Source organism: Moschus berezovskii, chromosome 9 (assembly GCF_049115385.1).
Source record: "Moschus berezovskii isolate FMDL1 chromosome 9, NW_MosBer_1.0, whole genome shotgun sequence".
Classification (NCBI taxonomy): domain Eukaryota; kingdom Metazoa; phylum Chordata; class Mammalia; order Artiodactyla; family Moschidae; genus Moschus; species Moschus berezovskii.
Genome location: NC_142468.1, coordinates 79735558 through 79753554, shown reverse-complemented (window position 1 = coordinate 79753554; position 17997 = coordinate 79735558). Strand labels below are relative to the sequence as shown.

Sequence of the window (17997 nt, the reverse complement as noted above, 5' to 3'; positions counted from 1 at the left end):
AGCCTGGCGGGCTACCGTCCACAGAGTCGCAGAGTCAGACACAACTGAAGCGACTCAGCACACATGCCAACTTGATATTTTCAAGTTCAGTGTTTAGCTACCAAAATTTAGAATGGTTTAGAATCAGAGAAGACTCTAATTCAAAGAGCTTTACCATGTTGTAGGCTTTCTTCCTTTTACTAGAAAGTATGCTGTTTTCTGAGGGAACAAAAATTATTTAACAAAATTACAGACAACCTGGAAATAGTTATTTTTCCAGGTAAAAAGGTTTTATAATTTTTATAATTATATAAGTAACTTGCTCCTATTTCTACTCTGGAATTTAAATACCAGGTGCTAGTTATGAGTATATAGTAAAGCACTGACAAAGTATTTAACTACAAATATTTTAAAAGACATGGATTATTAGAGGATTTTTACTATTGAGAAAAAGAGAGAGAAAAGGTAGTGGTGCATGTGTGTGTATGTGTCCATCTGTTTTACTGGATGCTATGCTTAACATTTATAAGTAGTAAAAATTCATTTTTGTAGTATTAAATGTCCTTGTCAAGAAGCTTTTTTCCCCTCATAATACCCTGTACCATAAGCAGCTAAACTAGAGAATAAAATTGCATCCTGTTAAATATCATTAGATTAAGTCGTTTCTTTGTGACCACAGATGGTGTTGACTGTTGGCTGCTAATAAGAATATATAAAGTCAAAATAGCAATTGATTTAAATAGCATATATGTGCCAAATTCATACTACATAAAACCAAAAAGTTTCTAAGTCAACAAACTACAATTCCTCTAAACATAAGCAGCAAGCCATAGACATGCAAAGGGTGGTAACTACTCAGAACACGCAAATGAATTAAGAGAATCAAATTATTTCTCAAGCATATTCAATACTTCTGTGTATTATGTCACAAATTTAAATGATAGAAAACTTAAAAATTGTAATGTGTACTTCAATTAAATTTTAATTAACCTAACATTTTAAGAAATCAGATTCTATAGAATATAAAATGGAAAGAAAAACATGAGGACTATTGATCAGTAAGTAGATGCTTAAATGAGCTGTTAATGTACAAAAATTCAGACTTTAAAAAATAATAGACTTCATGTCAGTCAGATAGTTAACACCAGAACTGCTAGAAACACATTTCAGTTTCAGACTTCCATGAATGTGAAGTCTGAAACATTTTTATTAAAGAATAAAATGTAAAAGAGGTAATTTGCCATTAGAAAATCAGTTTGCCAACAAAAAGGTAAGGAATTTTCATCTGAGTTGAGGTTTTTTAGATATACTCAAAACAAGATAACATTTACTAACACAATTTTTTTTAACACTGAAATTTACAGAAATTAAGTTTTACCTATCTTGTTAGTAGTACGTACAGTTTAAAATGTAAAAATAAGATACTTCTGACAGTACAACATAGCTCTTATAGATTTAAGATTACCCAGTTGACATAAAGCAGAAATAAAAAGAATGAAACCCTACTGGAGAAATAACTTGTTTCCATCTAAGCTGTTATACTCAGCACCACCATGGCAGGTAAACTGCAGCAACTTCACTAACAAAAACAATACATGAATCCAAAGCAGTTAAGAGTATGAATCGGATGGAAGAATGAAGTACAGTATATAAAAGAATGATCATGTTTTCTCTCCCATGAGATTAAATAAATTAACAGAATTAAGAGAAAGAAAACAAAATGAAGTCTGCAAGTATACCAAAATGAGGCCAAACAGATAGAAGACTTATACAGACATACTCTCAGAAATTTCAAGCACTTGAATCACAAAGATAGTAATGGATGGATATGATTCGTTTTTGATTTTTTTTTAATTGCCAGACCCAAAAATAAACAAAATGTGTGCAAGCAAAAATGAAAAAGCAGCATTATAAAATATATTTCATTCAAAGACTCTGAAGGCTCCCTTTTCCTCATGCAATAAGCAATTAGCTTTCTCCAAGGGAAAAGGAAAGAACCTAGATATTTACTTCATCTAACACATAAAATATTCTACCATCTTAAAATATTTTTTCAAGCTTGAAATAGACCATAATAAGATGGTAGCTGGAATAATTTTTACATACTAAAACCTTTACCCACGCATCCTGCTGGAAGTTGCTATATGCACAATTCATAATTTTGACCTAACAGCAAAGTGAAAGAACATCAACATTAATAAACACAGTATTAAATGGTTTCAGACTCAAAATCATTAACAAAATAATGGCAGGTTTTGAAAGCATGTTTTGAGCAGAACGGAAAATGTCAATATTTTAATTTCTGAATTTAAGGCAGAATAACTTTTAAACTGGGACAGGCTTGCTCTTTGCTTTAAAGGCAGTGTTTTAAAATTGCAATTATAAACTGATCAGAAATGCTGCTGGCAGTCCTCTAGTGAGCAAGAACGATGGCATGTTATGAAAATTTTTATCAAAATGAGAATGTTTAAAAATTGTAAACCTTTTAGGTCTAGTAATTTTATGTAATCTTAAATTATAGTTTTAATTTCTAGCATAGGATTTACCTGTGTGAAATATAGCAGACCGATGTCATTTATGGATTTAAGATAAGGATTTACCTGTGTGAAAGAAATATAGCAGACTGATGTCATTTATGGATTTAATATAAATAGCTTTGACCATTACACGTGACCTCCAGAGTCTTCACCATAATTGGGAAGTAGAGGATAACTGGGCATGTCAAGGTAGAGGGGCAGAACCAACTCACAAGCTGACTTTCCAGCATCTGTATCTGAGGGCCACTTTTCTTGTTCTCTATTCTTTGAAAATAGATACTTGATTTAAAAAAAAGCAAATCAGTAGTTTTAGTGATAGACGTTATAAGACCAAGTTACTGATGGTTCTGTACTAGAAAAACAATGTAACATAAAGACTGGAATGTAGAAAGTGGCAGTGATTTGAGATTAAGGGAACAAATGAGACCCATTATGTATTTTCTGTTCCAGGGATACAGTAATACAGATCTGGGGTTCAAAAGTGTGTCCCCAGCTTCACGATACAAGGCCTACAAACCCAGGATAAGAAATTATAAAACCACCAGTATGGGAAGTAATAATCTAGTGTCTAAAAAATGGTGCCAAAGTCTCAGTGGCACTTTTCTAATTACTATAATAGCTAACCTAAGTTTATATATTTTTTCCCTGCATGCGACTCAATAAAGTATTTTCATTTGAAAATTTAAATGGAGGTATGTAAACATTTTCATTTTTCCTGAAATGGCTCTGTACAAAAAGTTGTTCATTATCATCTCTACATGGAAATGATTAACAGTAATTCACACAGGTAACTTGTGGTGTGAAAAATTCACAGGAGATAGCAGAGAAAATTTAGTTTTGCAGGGCTAGGAGTCTATTTAAAACATTTCCAATTTTTGCCAATATGCTTTGCAAAAATTTTCAAGGTTTACAATATCTTATTGAGTCATATTATGATATATTTAGATATCAGAAGTTTGCTACAGTAGAAATCCATTTTAGTTTGGTCAATATATTTAATTCCATGTTTCAGAGCATTTAGTTCAATTTTAGAAAATTTCTGATCTTATTTTGCTGGCCACTTTCAATATTCATCTGTCAGTCAAAACTGTAAAAGCAATTCTGTTAAGACTTTGGAACTGAAAACCATTAAGTGGGAGGAAAGGGACTATTTAACAGTCACTGTTCTAAGCCTTTGTGGGTTCCCACTTTGTATCCAAATCTCTAAAGGTTCAGCTTTTGGTTTTTAAATTCAGAGCTTCTAAAACCCAGCAGGCAATTTTATGTTATTAATAGAATCCTAATTTAGAAAGATGAGGGAAAAGTATCTGTGAGTTAAATTAAGATTGGTTCTGCCATATGGTGCTCAAAATAAACTAATTTATATATACAAAGTAAATAGTCATTTCTACAAATGTAATTAATCAGTTAAATGACAATGCTTCTAAAAAAAAAAAAGAACAAAAAATTTAAACTGTCCTTCACAATGCAGGCAGACAAAACAGAACAAACAAGACATCAATGATATACTAATAAAATACACTAAGTTCAATCAAAGATGAATAACTACAGGAGAAACTAGAATGGAAAATAGCTACAGGGACTATATGGGTTCATTAACACAAAGAATTTTTGAGTCTGGCCTAAATAATTAATTGCCTTTGACATCATTTTGCTTTCCCTTTGTTAAAGTACATTTTTCTCAAAGTCAGCAATACCTTGTCTACCTGTCCTGTCTGGGAGATTGAAAGATAAAGGTCTGTAAGAGAGAAGAATGGAAAGAGCTAGAAAGATCAGGATGTTCGGAAAATAGAGGACTGACTTTTAAAAAGTAGTGACTAAATTCAGACCCATTTATTCATCTTGAAAATCACATGAAATACATATCTCCCCAGCCCCACCCCTCTACCTCCACCCCCAGGGAGTCTTTTCACACCTAGGCAGATCCTGAGTGCCTCTTCCATGTCCCCAAGTCCCAACAACCTCCCAGCTTAAGCCCTCCTTTCCCAAGATCCCAACATTATAGTAAACCATTTATCTATTAAAGCAGGATAGAGGAAAATCTTTTCAGAGCGTTATGTTTGTTTCCCATCTTTCAAAAGATCTGAGTGACCTTTGCTTCTATTTGTCTAGGTAATGGGAATTAAACTGGCTCACTTTTGACTGTTACTGGAAATACACTATTTTTAAAATAATGAAATCTTTTTATTTCTGACAAAGTTAAAGGGACCTTGAAACATCCATGTTATATTTTAAAAATTGTACCGTGACAACATCCAGGCTTTTTAAAAGACACATGATATTCTAAACAATACTTTTAATCTTTAGAATATGATAAATAAGTCTTTTAATCAATCATGGTTTTCTGAACTTTAAGATTTTCTTTGGAAATTTTTGCTTATATAATACATTTTAACTAAAATTTTGTAAGAGTAAGATTTATAAAAGCTTACAGTTTGCTCACAAATAATTTTGGATTATTCTGCAGTCATATATTTGGTAGATATAACCAAATTAAATAATACAGAAACGAAACCCATATGAAAATCTTAACATTTCACTGTGTCTGGAATAAAGCTAGCAGCCTTCCAAACACATTTAACATATATGAAAATTACTGGAAAATTACACAAAGTCAATGTTGCTTCAACACAATTTCTTAAAATGTGATCAGAACTAAATTATGGCTTCACTAGGACTCAAAATTCTATCTTGTGAGTAAAATATTAGCAAATATCACATATAGGGAAATGCTTGATAAACATATAACGTTAGTTTATCCCATCAGATTTAAAACATACTTTTCTGTTAAGAAGAAAAACTAATTTGGCAATAGACAACAATTGATTATACATGTTAAAAAATGATCAGTGGATGAAAAACGGAAGTATTCATTCCCTAGGATTAAAAACCAGTTTAAACAGCACTGTTGGGGTGAAAGGACATTTTAAAAGTTTTAATATTCTTGTAACTATTTCCACTGAAAACGTCAATTCTTTAATTTACCGCTCTTTATAGATAAGAAAAATTGGCTTATTAACAAAGTTTTACTGGACAATCAAAAAGCAAATATCCATTATGGAATAATTATAGGTCTCTCATGACTTCTATCAATATTACAGAGAGCAAACTAAGGAGGAAAAGGGGTGAAGGGCACCACCAAAGGAAAGGAATTAAATACCTGGAAAGGCGAAAATTCCAGACAAGAGGTTGATTTGTTTTTACAGATGATTACACAGAATTTATAAATTACCACATATCCACTCACTTTGGACTAATTATTAAGGGACTGTATCACTGTCTGTGTCTTAGCATTTAAAATCTATGTCCAGACAGTTTTGCAAAGCAAAGTTTAACAGATTACATAAATTATCATTTTAAGACCTTAAAAACTATAGCTTAGAGCTTATAGTAAATCTTTTTCCATACCGAAAAATCCATTGCAAGCCAACTCTACTAAATATTCTGAGCCCTTTTCCTTGTCCTAAAATGAAATTTTCTCTATCAATCTAATTTGTTTTCCCTTTTCAAAAACCACTATTTTAAAAACTGGTTGTAGAACATATAAAATATATACAATTACTTAAAAGAGTCATAATTTTAAGTTCTTCCCCATTTCAAGCCCCTCCTTTGGGACACCAAGAAAGATAATAGACTGAGATAAGGAGGAATGTAGGACTTATTTTAATTTAAAATAGAACACTGGAAAAGACTTTTATACAAAACTTCAACTGTTTCTAACCTTCAGATTTCAGATTTATCCACCATCCTGTATTTCATTTAATTACAATGAGCACAGCACTTTGTTAAGCTGATCCTTTAAAGAGCCAACAAGATAAAAATTCTTCACAACTCACCTGTTGTAAATCAATACTAGCATATTTTTAATCTTTCTCTGCTTTTATAGTAATATTTACTTTAGATTATCCAAATACCTGTACTAATAATTATAAATAAAATTAGTCTTCTACTCTGAGTTATGAGTATAAATATCAAAGGTAAGGGTATCCTCAAACATGTATAGTGCTAAATGAGGTATCAAGACTATTCATCTTTCTAAATTTCTTCTACAGCAATAAGAAACCACTAAAATAATGCCCACTTGAGGGGTTCAGCTTCAGCACCTGTTATATTCAGCTTTGTTATTGAGGGAAGAAGCATGCAATCATAAAGCAGAGGTTTACACAAAGCTAAAGTGCTGGCTGGTCCTCATTCACTCAACCTAACAGCACAAAGTCAGCTGTATATCACCAAATCTTGCTCTTCTAGAATGCAACAAAAGCCATGAATACATGGGTCATTGTATGAAGTATATATGATTTAGGTAATGTGTCCGTGACCTTTGACAGGATCCAGAAATAAAAGAGTAGAGTGCTGAATTTCTTTTTTTTTCAATGTTCATTCAGGCCTACTAACCACCTATTATTAATATCACTTCCTTATGGGAATTCCATTTTCTCTCCTTTCCTTTTTCAGAAATGGATTTATAAAATATTAAATTCATATATCTTTGAAAACCAGTTCTAAGATTTCTTGGATAATTAATGACTAAGAATGTAACAAATACTGATTCCACTATTCAAGTAAATAACTTTTTTTAAGCAATAAGAATTGGGAATTTTATTTATTACTCAGCAATTATGACTGTGGCTAAAAGAATACACAAAACTATTTGGTGGACAGTGGTCACAGAACATTTAACATACTAAAATGTGTATATTCCATTTATTTTCAAAGCTGAATAAACCTACCAGCTGCACTAAAAGGTGATATTGAAGGACAAACAGTGAAAACTACAAATCATGCATAATTTATGATCACGCTCACTCCCTTCATTAACTAGAGCACTTTCCATTCTTACCTCAGATTTCTCCAGTTTATTTTGTGCATCAATTTGTGTAACAATCTCATTCATGTTGGTCTCCAATACCATTCCCCCCATCACCATTTCTGCAAGAATATTGTGAACCTAAAGGAAAATATAATACACACCCATAAAGAAAACTATGTTTCATGATTCCAGTAATTTTTCTTTTAAATACTGCTGTGTCTGTTTTATGAGCTATAAAATAAAAATAATTTGGAGTGAGAGTTCATAATACACTGCTGTGAAGCCTTAGATATACAAACCTCTTTAAATCTTAGTTTAATGAGCTGTAAAACAGGGATAATAATAATATCTCCTTCCTAGAGTGCTGAGAAGATTAAGCGAGGTCAACCACCATGGAAGCACCCAAAAAATAAATAATCTATAAACATTAGCTACCATGATTATAGTATCAAAATTAAAGCTAAAAAAATGACCTATTAGGGCCGTTTATACCAGATTCTTCATCAATAATTATTAAGTTGTTTTATGCTCAAGGTACTTAATAAGGCTATGTGGCCTTACTACTAGCTCTAGATTTAAAATGAAGTAATTTTTGTTTTTTATATTGTGCTCATTTGCTCAGTCTGACTCTTTGCAATCTCATGGACTGTAGCTCACCAGGCTCCTCTGTCCATGGAATTTTCCAGGCAAGAATACTGGAGTGGGGTGCCATTTCCTTCTCCAGGCGATCTTCCAGACCCAGGTATCAAACCGCTATCTCTCCTGTCTCCTGCATTGGTAGGCAGATTTTCTTTGGCACTAGTGGTAAAGAACCTGCCTGCCAATCCAGGAGATACAAGTGATGCAGGTTTGATCCCTAGATTGGGAAGATTCCTCTGGAGAAGGGCATGGTAACCCACTCCAGAATCCTCGCCTGGAGAATCCCATGGACAGAGGAGCCTGGCACGCTACAGTCCAAAAGACTGCACAGAGTTGGACAAGACTGAAATGACTTAGCATCCTTGTTAGTATAGTGCTGAGTATTCCTGCCTGTCATATGGGAGACTGGGATTTGATTCCCCGATAGGGAGGCAACACGCCCTTTTTGAGCTCCTGGTGGCTCAGATGGTAAAGAGTCTGCTTGCAATGCAAAAGACCCGGGTTTAATCCCTAGGTCAGGAAGATCCCCTGGAGAAGGAAATGACAACCCACTCCAGTACTCTTGCCTAGAAAACCCCACGGATGGAGGAGCTTGGTAGGTTATGGGGTCACAGAGAGTCTGACATGACTCGGTGACTTCACTTACTTTTCTTTCTAGCATAGCATAGCACAGCTGCTGCTGCTGCTGCTGCTAGGTCGCTTCAGTCGTGTCCAACTCTGTGCGACCCCATAGACGGCAGCCGACCAGGCTCCGCCATCCCTGGGATTCTCCAGGCAAGAACACTGGAGTGGGTTGCCATTTCTTTCTCCAATGTGTGAAAGTGAAAAGTGAAAGTGAAGTTGCTCAGTCGTGTCCAACTAGTAGCGACCCCATGGACTGCAGCCCACCAGGCTCCTCTGTCCATGTGATTTTCTAGGCAAGAGTACTGGAGTGGCTTGCCATTGCCTTCTCTGACATAGCACAGCACCACCTGGGAAGTAGCGCTTTCGTTATATTATAGGAAGTGGTGCTTTCTTTACATTATAGCTACTTGAATAATACTTTTGGGCTTCTCTGATAGCTCAGTTGATAAAGAATCCACCTGCAATGCAGGAGACCCTGATTTGATTCCTGGGTTGGGAAGATCAGCTGGAGAAGGGATAGGCTACCCCCTCCAGTATTCTTGGGCTTCCCTTGTAGCTTAGCTGGTAAAGAATCCTCCTGCAATGCGGGAGACCTGGGTTTGATCTCTGGGTTGGGAAGATCCCCTGGAGAAGCAAAAGGCTTTGGTATTCTGCCTAGGAGAATACACAGTCCATGGGGTCACAAAGAGTCGGACAGACTGAGCAACTTTCACTTTCAATAATACTTTTGCCCCAAAGCTCTCTCTACATATCTAATTACTCAGATTTTTCACAATCAAAAACATTACAATGACAAAAATATCATTTTCCATTGGGCAGAAAAGCTCTAACCCAGGTATTCTATTATAAGGAATTTACTGAATCAAAAAGCACCAATTCAAAGCTGAAGTGGGTGTCAAAGAGCAGTCTACTGTGCTGTAATATACATTTTTAAAATAATGTGGCAGCATTAAGAATGGAGACTGTGAAAGTATACAGGTGTAAATACTGACTATCACTTATTAGCTGTACACGCTTCAGTAGTTACTTGGCCTCTCTGTTACCTGTAAAACAGAGGTAGAATAGCATAGGTACCTCATAGAGGTATTGTAAGGATTAAACAAATTCATGAAAGGTACTGTAGCACAGTACCTTATAGGTCTTTTTTTTAAAAAACAAAAACTTTTAAAAAGTTAAATATAGAATTAAGCTATTTGATTTTCATTCTTTTAGGATTTCATGCAAATATATTCATGATTTTTAAAATGATATATTATCATTATTTACTAATGTTTCATTTTGGAAAGTTGGACACGTCACACTCCAATTCTGAAAAATTCTAGAAATTATTCTTCCTTAACAAACAAAATAAAATCAGAAGCTACAGAAGCTTTAAAAAATAGTACTAAATATCATCACTTCGACTACTATCCTTTCTTTTACCAGATAACATTTATTAAAACTTTGTTTTGATGTCGTTGGACTTATAGTGTCTGATTTAATTCTCACATTAACCTGTTACACTGAGAGAATAAACCAGCTTACTCAAGATACATAAGCTAATATGTAGCAAATTAATGACTCAAACCTAAATCTGAGTCATCCAAGTCCAATACTTTGTTTTCTTCTGTTAACAATAATAAATAAAATAATTTATTCATAATAAGTATAGCAAATTACTTTTTAGTCTCAATTTATAAAGATCCAATTAAAGGTCAAGAAGGTAACTAGATAGTAAAACTACTTATAATAGGTACTGTTTGTGTAAAAAGTGTTCAGAAAGAAAAGTCATGGCAGGGAGAAATATCAATAACCTCAGATATGCAGATGACACCATCCTTATGGCAGAAAGTGAAGAGGAACTAAAGAGCTTCTTAATAAAAGGGAAAGAGAAGAATGAAAAGGCTGGCCTAAAACTCAACATTCAAAAAATGAAGATCATGGCATCTGGTCCCATCACTTCATGGAAAATAGATGGGGAAACAGTGGAAACAGTGACAGACTTTTATTTTCTTGGGCTCCAAAATCACTGCAGATAGTGAGTGCAGCCACAAAATTAAAAGATACTTGCTCTCTTCGGATGAAAAGCTATGACCAACCTAGACAGCATTATTAAAAAGCAGAGACATTACTTTACCAACAAAAGTCTGTCTAGTCAAAGTTTTGGTTTTTCCAGTAGTCATGGATGGATGTGAGAGCTGGACTCTAAAGAAAGCTGAGCACCAAAGAATTGACGCTTTTGAACTGTGGTGTTGGAGAAGACTCTTGGGGGTCCCTTGGACTGAAAAGAGATCAAACCCGTCCATCCTAAAGGAAATCAGTTCCTGAATATTCACTGGAAGGACTGATGCCGAAACTGAAACTCCCACACTTTGGCCACCTGATGCGAAGAACTGACTCATTGGAAAAGACCCTGATGATGGGAAAGATTGAAGGCAGGAGGAGACGGGGATGACAGCGGTGGTTGGATGGCATCACTGACACGATGGACCTGAGTTTGAGTAGGCTCCGGAAGTTGGTGATGGACAGGGAAGCCTGGCATGCTGCAGTCCATGGGGTTGCAAAGAATCAGACAGGACTTAGCAACTGAACTGAACTGAGGGAAAAGAGATTCATTAAAACTTCTGTTTTAGCAGTAGAAATTCCTCTCTTCTTTGTAAAACAAATTCTCATGAGATAGCATGACTTGTAACACGGATAGATGTGTAGCAATTCCACCAGCCCCATTTTGCTCAGGCTTTCTTGTGGGTTCATCCCTACACACATTGTTCTACTGCCTTTCGAAACATCTCAGAACACAAGCACTAGATTGGTGGAACTGTAGATTTCAGTAATACTGAAATGTCTGCCAAGTTTAGAGGTATCAAAACATGAGCAGCCTACCAGTGTGAGTTGTAAGCAACAAATTCTAAGAATGTATGCAACTTTGTCCTCAAAGTTAAAAAAATTCTTATGAAAGCAAATTTAGATCCTGAAGAGACAGAAAATATGAGCTAAATTCCTAAACATAATCTCAGTCATTATAAAGATAATAAATGCCTAAAGCCTGTATTCTCAGTGAGGAGGTACCATAAGTTATGTAGAAATCCAAGGAGATAAACAGTTTGGGAAAGAGAACTATCAACTGGGAGGCTACTCCAATACTATCCAGGTCGCTATTGTTCAGTTGCTAAGTCGTGTCCAACTCTTTGCAACCCCACGGACTGAGCACGCCAGATGTCCAAAGTAAAGTATGGCACATGAGGAGAGGAAATTTAGAAGATGAACATGTCCAGTGACAGAAAAATTCATGTTCCAAGAATTGAGAAGAATTTTGGCAGACTTAGTAAGAGAAAGAGGAGAAGCTCTGCTTTCAGCTTAGCCCTAACTCATATGGATGACATATTTCAGTATTTTGTTTTATAAATCTTAGTAAAAACAGATTTTTATGGAAATAAAAGGGTAACAATATCCTTACAACTCATCTACTAAACTGCTTTGATGTTCACCTAAAAGTTCAGTAAGTTTTCACTCTCTTTTATGAATTTTTTAAGTGTTTAAAAAGTGGCAAATACCACATTAACAATGTATTTTTGCTTAAAAAAAAGAAAACGCCCTATCTACCCAGCCACACAACTTCTTCTGGACATAGATCATAACTTTTAAATTTTATTTTTACTTTTTAAAAAAATCACCATATAAGAAAAACAGAAACATATATAAAAATAGTCTCTACCACCCTCTGCTTTTGTTATTAGGTCCCTCTATCCAAAGATAATCACAGTTACTTGTATCTTTATATCCTTCCAGAAAACTGACGCACATACTTGTTATATGTGTGTGCATAGCTAATGTACACAAATGAGATTATATTGTACACACTATTCTCATAGTTCTACAAGAAAATAAAGATTGAATTGAAAGTTACAGGCAAGAGAAAACGAGCCTGTCAGTTAACAAAGTAATAAAAGTTACCGGAGCCAGATACATGTACAAAAATGATCAATGAAACTGTTGGTAAGAGCAAACAAAAATATAAAATTAAAATGGTGAATCTACCATATTAATTATCACACACCTAAAAATGAGAGAAATATACAGATTCTTCAGGAATATAGGTAAGTTATCAAATGAACAAATGAGTGGGACAGAACAATATCTATAATACAGTCCCATTGAGGTATGCTAAAAAAATTACACACATACACACACTTGGATATACCCAGATAAATTCTGGAAAAGGAACATAAATAATTTTAAAAATAAGACTTTATCTTTTAAGAACTGTTTTAGGTTCACAACAAAATTAAAAGGAAGGTCCAGAGACTATTCCATACATACAGCCCTGGCTTCTAACAGACATTGCCCACTGAGAGTGGCAAATCTGTTAAAACCAAAGAACCTACACTGAGACAAAGTCACCCAAAGTCACAGTCACTCTCAGAGCTCTCCTCTGCTGCTCTACATTCTATGATACAGAGCCATGACCGCTGTGTCCCAGAGAGTACCCGAAATGCCCTCTACGGTCCATGTATTCCTCCATTCCCCTCCTTCCCCACCCTGACAGGCACTAATCTTTTCGGTGTTTGCACAGCTTTGCCTTTTCCAGAATGCCATACCGGTGGAATCATTCAGTACACAGCCTTCTCTGATTGGTTTCCTATAGTTAGCAATATGTATTTTAAGGTTCATCAATGTCTTTTCATAGTTTGATAATTTGTTTTTAGCACTGAATAAAATTCCATTGATTGAATATAACACAGCTTGTTTTTCTATTTACCACTGAAGGATATCTCAGTTACTTCCAAGTTTTGGCAACTGTGAAAAGAGCTGCTATAATCATCCATGTTCATGCTGGACTGTATGATAACAGTATGTTTACTTTTTTAAAAAGGAATTGGCAAACTGTCTTCCATAGTGACTACTATTTTGTATTCCCACCAGAAATGAATGAGAATTCTGTTGCTCCACATCCTTACCAGAATTTGATGTTATCGATGTTCTGGACTTTAGCCATTCCAATGGATGTACAATGTGTTAGAAATATTTTTTAATAGATAGTAGTTACCTAAAGAATGGGACTGGAGGACTGAGGAAGACAGGAGACTTACTTCCTTCTGTATATTTTGTTCATTCGTCTTGAAAACTTTTAACACAAGCATATATTGCTAAAGAAAAAACAAGCTTCCAAAAAGAGTTTAGAGGAACAATATCAAAGGCAACAGCCATGTGCATATTTAAGTAATTTAAGAATGCTCAAACTACTGCACAATTGCACTCATCTCACACGCTAGTAAAGTAACGCTCAAAATTCTCCAAGCCAGGCTTCAGCAATACATGAACCGTGAACTTCCAGATGTTCAAGCTGGTTTTAGAAAAGGCAGATGGAGAAGGCAATGGCAAGCCACTCCAGTACTCTTGCCTAGAAAATCCCATGGATGGAGCAGCCTGGTAGGCTGCAGTCCATGGGGTCACTAAGGGTAGGACATGACTGAGCGACTTCACTTTCACTTTTCACTTTCACACGTTGGAGAAGGAAATGGCAACCCACTCCAGTGTTCTTGCCTGGAGAATCCCAGGGACGGGGGAGCCTGGTGGGCTTCCGTCTATGGGGTCACACAGAGTCGGACACGACTGAAGTGACTTAGCAGCAGCAGAAAAGGCAGAGGAACCAGACATCAAACTGCCAACATCTGCTAGATCATGGAAAAAGCAAGAGAGTTCCAGAAAAACATCTATTTCTGCTTTATTGACTATGCCAAAGACTTTGATTGTGTGGATCATAATAAACTGTGGAAAATTCAGAAAGAGATGGGAATATCAGACCATCTGACCTGCCTCTTAAGAAACCTATATGCAGGTCAGGAAGCAATGGTTGGAACTGGACATGGAACAAGAGACAGGTTCCAAATAGGAAAAGGAGTGTGTCAAGGCTGTATATTGTCACCATGCTTATTTAACTCATATGCAGAGTACATCATGAGAAACGCTGGGCTGGAGGAAGCACAAGCTAGAACCAAGATTGCCAGGAGAAATATCAATAACCTCAGATATGCAGATGACACCACCCTTATGGCAGAAAGTGAAGAGGAACTAAAAAGCCTCTTGATGAAAGTGAAAGGAGAGTGAAAAAGTTGTCTTAAAGCTCAACATTCAGAAAACTAAGATCATGGCATCTGGTCCCATCACTTCATGGGAAATAGATGGGGAAACAGTGGAAACAGTGTCAGACTTTATTTTTGGGGGCTCCAAAATCACTGCATATGGTGACTGCAGCCATGAAATTAAAAGACACTTACTCCTTGGAAGGAAAGTTATGACCAACCTAGACAGCATATTAAAAAGCAGAGATATTAGTTTGCCAACAAAGGTCTGTCTAGTCAAGGCTATGGTTTTTTCCCAGTGGTCATGTATGGACGTGAGAGTTGGACTGTGAAGAAAGCTGATCGCCGAAGAATTGATGTCTTTGAACTGTGGTGCTGAAGAAGACTCTTGCGAGTCCCTTGGACTGCAAGGAGATCCAACCAGTCCATCCTAAAGGAGACCAGTCCTGGGTGTTCATTGGAAGGACTGATGCTGAGGCTGAAACTCCAATACTTAGGCCACCTCATGCGAAGAGCTGACTCACTGGAAAAGACCCTGATGCTGAGAGGGATTGGGGGCAGGAAGAGAAGGGGACGACCGAGAATGAGATGGCTGGATGGCATCACTGACTCAATGCACATGAGTTTGGGTGAACTCTGGGAGTTGCTGATGGACAGGGAGGCCTGGCGTGCTGTGATTCATGGGGCTGCAATGAGTTGGACACGACTGAGCGACTGAACTGAAGAACATGAGACTTCTGCTTAAAACTACTGTAACATACAAGTTTACGTGGTCTCTGTATTATTTTATTATTATTTATACAGCATTATAATGTCCACTGTTGGCCTCTAATAAGTGAATCTAATAAGTATTAGATGACAATATAACAATTTTTTTTTCTTCAGAATCATTTATCTCAATTATCTCAAAATTAAAAAGTTAAAAAAACATGGCATTCTTTGTATATGTAACAGTTTACCCCATCAATAAACCACATTTATTAGATATTTATATATAGTGCTACAGACAGCAGCATCTTGGTGAGTAAAGCCTATATAATCATTGGAGAGTAAATGAAGATTAAATCAAACACATTTCACTTTTTAACAGTTACAAGTCAAGTAGAAACAAGCATCTAAAAACAAAGAAATGGAAGGAGGTCAAATTACACAGAGTCCTTTCTATGGACTATCACTTGTTTTCAAAACATAAAAGCTACTTTGTTGTAATTTATGCTAGAAATGAGGTCCTTGGCAGCAAACGTCTTTTAATTTGACTGCACTAATATCTTACTACAGGGGTAGTCAAGTAAAACATGGCATATACTTCACTTAAGAAAGCTGACACATATATATTGATATGGAAGGATCTAAAGAGAGACGAAGACAAAAGCAAGGCACAGAACACTATGTGAAATAAAAACATGATCATTCACTGAATCAAGAAAACTACGCATATCCTTGAAAATACATACAAAGACCAGAAACCTCCCAAGCCACACTGTTAAGAGAAATGACTCCTGGGAGCACCGTGCAGTAGGGGTGAGTTGGTACACGGAGGGGTGCGGCAAGAAGAGCTTTCATGTTTAATCACATAGCCTTCAGTGTCATCTGACTTGTTTCTAAAGGAGGTAAGTGTTATTATTTTAATTTTAAAATAATAAAACATACGAGTAACACTATAGTGTTAATGGCTGTCTGTGTGCCTGTGAGAAAAACAAAAGAGGCACACAGAAATCACATGGCCTCCTAAAACAAGTGTGAGCCACTTCAGGACTGGGGTAAGCAGATAGTTTCCACATAACCCTGCAGAGTGTGAAGGACTCAATAAATATTCTGTAAAATGTGTTTTACAAGAACACCTTCCTCTTCTCCTCTTGCAAAAGGAGCAGGAGTTTTGAAAAAGGGTGAAGAGGAGGCAAAGCAGAGTTACAACTCCACTCTAAAAACTACAGTACTGTTAAGATATGATTTTTTTATTAGGACAGAATAGCCAATTATGATGAAATGACATATTATTTAAGATATGCTAGAACACTTCCGAGAAGGCAATGGCAAGCCACTCCAGTACTCTTGCCTGGAAAATCCCATGGATGGAGGAGCCTGGTGGGCTGCAGTCCATGGGGTCGCTAAGGGTCGGACACGACTGAGCGACTTCACTTTCACTTTTCACTTTCACACATTGGAGAAGGAAATGGCAACCCACTCCAGTGTTCTTGCCTGGAGAATCCCAGGGACGGGGGAGCCTGGTGGGTTTCCGTCTATGGGGTCGCACAGAGTCAGACACGACTGAAGTGACTTAGCAGCAGCAGCAGAACATTTGCATCTATGTACTTATGTGGGTCATATACTTACTAATTTGATAATAAAATTTAATACATATATTTGCTAATACAAATTTAAACAATATACCTAAAGTCATCTATGAATACCTGTATTTACAATTTTAAGTGGTCTAAATAAATCTCATTTCACATATTGGTATTTCTTCAAAAATAAGGACAGCTCAGCTCAGTTCAGTCACTCAGTCATGTCCGACTCTTTGCGACCCCATGGACTGCAGCACTCCAGGCTTCATTGTCCATCACCAACTCCCGGAGTTTATTCAAACTCATGTCCATCACGTCGGTGATTCCATCCTACCATCTCATCCTCTGTTGTCCCCTTCTCCTCCCACCTTCAATCTTTCCCACCATCAGGGTCTTTTTCAATGAGTCAGTTCTTCCCATGAGGTGGCCTAAGTCTTGGAGTTTCAGCTTCAGCATCAGTCCTTCCAACGAATATTCAGGACTCATTTCCTTTAGGATGGACTGGTTGGATCTCCTTGAAGTCCAAGGGACTCTCAAAAGTCTTCTACAACATCACAGTTCAAAGCATCAATTCTTCGGCACTCAGCTTCCTTTATAGTCCAAGTCTCACATCCATATATGACTACTGGAAAAACCATAGCCTTGACTAGATGGACCTCTGTTCATAAAGTAATGTCTCTGCTTTTTAATATGCTGTCTAGGTTGGTCATAGCTTTTCTTCCAAGGAGCAAATGTCTTTTAATTTCAAAGCTGCAGTCACCATTTGCAGTGATTTTGGAGCCACCCAAAATAAAGTCTGTCACTGTTTCCACTCTTTCCCCATCTATTTGCCGTGAAGTGATGGGACCAGATGCCATGATCTTAGTTTTCTAAATGTTGAGTTTTAAGCCAACTTTTTCAGTCTCCTCTTTCACTTTCATCAAGAGGCTCTTTAGCTCTTCTTCGCTTTCTGCCATAAAGGTGGTGTCATCTGCATATCTGAGGTTATTGATATTTCTCCCGGCAATCTTGATTCCAGCTTGTGCTTCATCCAGCCCGGCATTTCACATGATGTACTC

The 17997-nt window shown here is 36.4% G+C and overlaps 1 protein-coding gene across 2 annotated transcripts in view; it reads right to left on the bottom strand.

Annotated features, from left to right (window-relative positions):
- Positions 1 to 17997, bottom strand: part of AP3S1 (adaptor related protein complex 3 subunit sigma 1) — a 76862-nt gene that overhangs the window by 2537 nt on the left and 56328 nt on the right. The window contains exon 5 of one of the 2 annotated variants that reach the window (XM_055435511.2): positions 7357 to 7464. The exons of the other annotated variant lie outside the window; for it this stretch is intronic. Within the exon in view, the coding sequence (XP_055291486.1) occupies positions 7357 to 7464 (108 nt within the window). The remainder of the gene's footprint in view (positions 1 to 7356; positions 7465 to 17997) is intronic. 2 annotated transcript variants of the gene reach the window in all.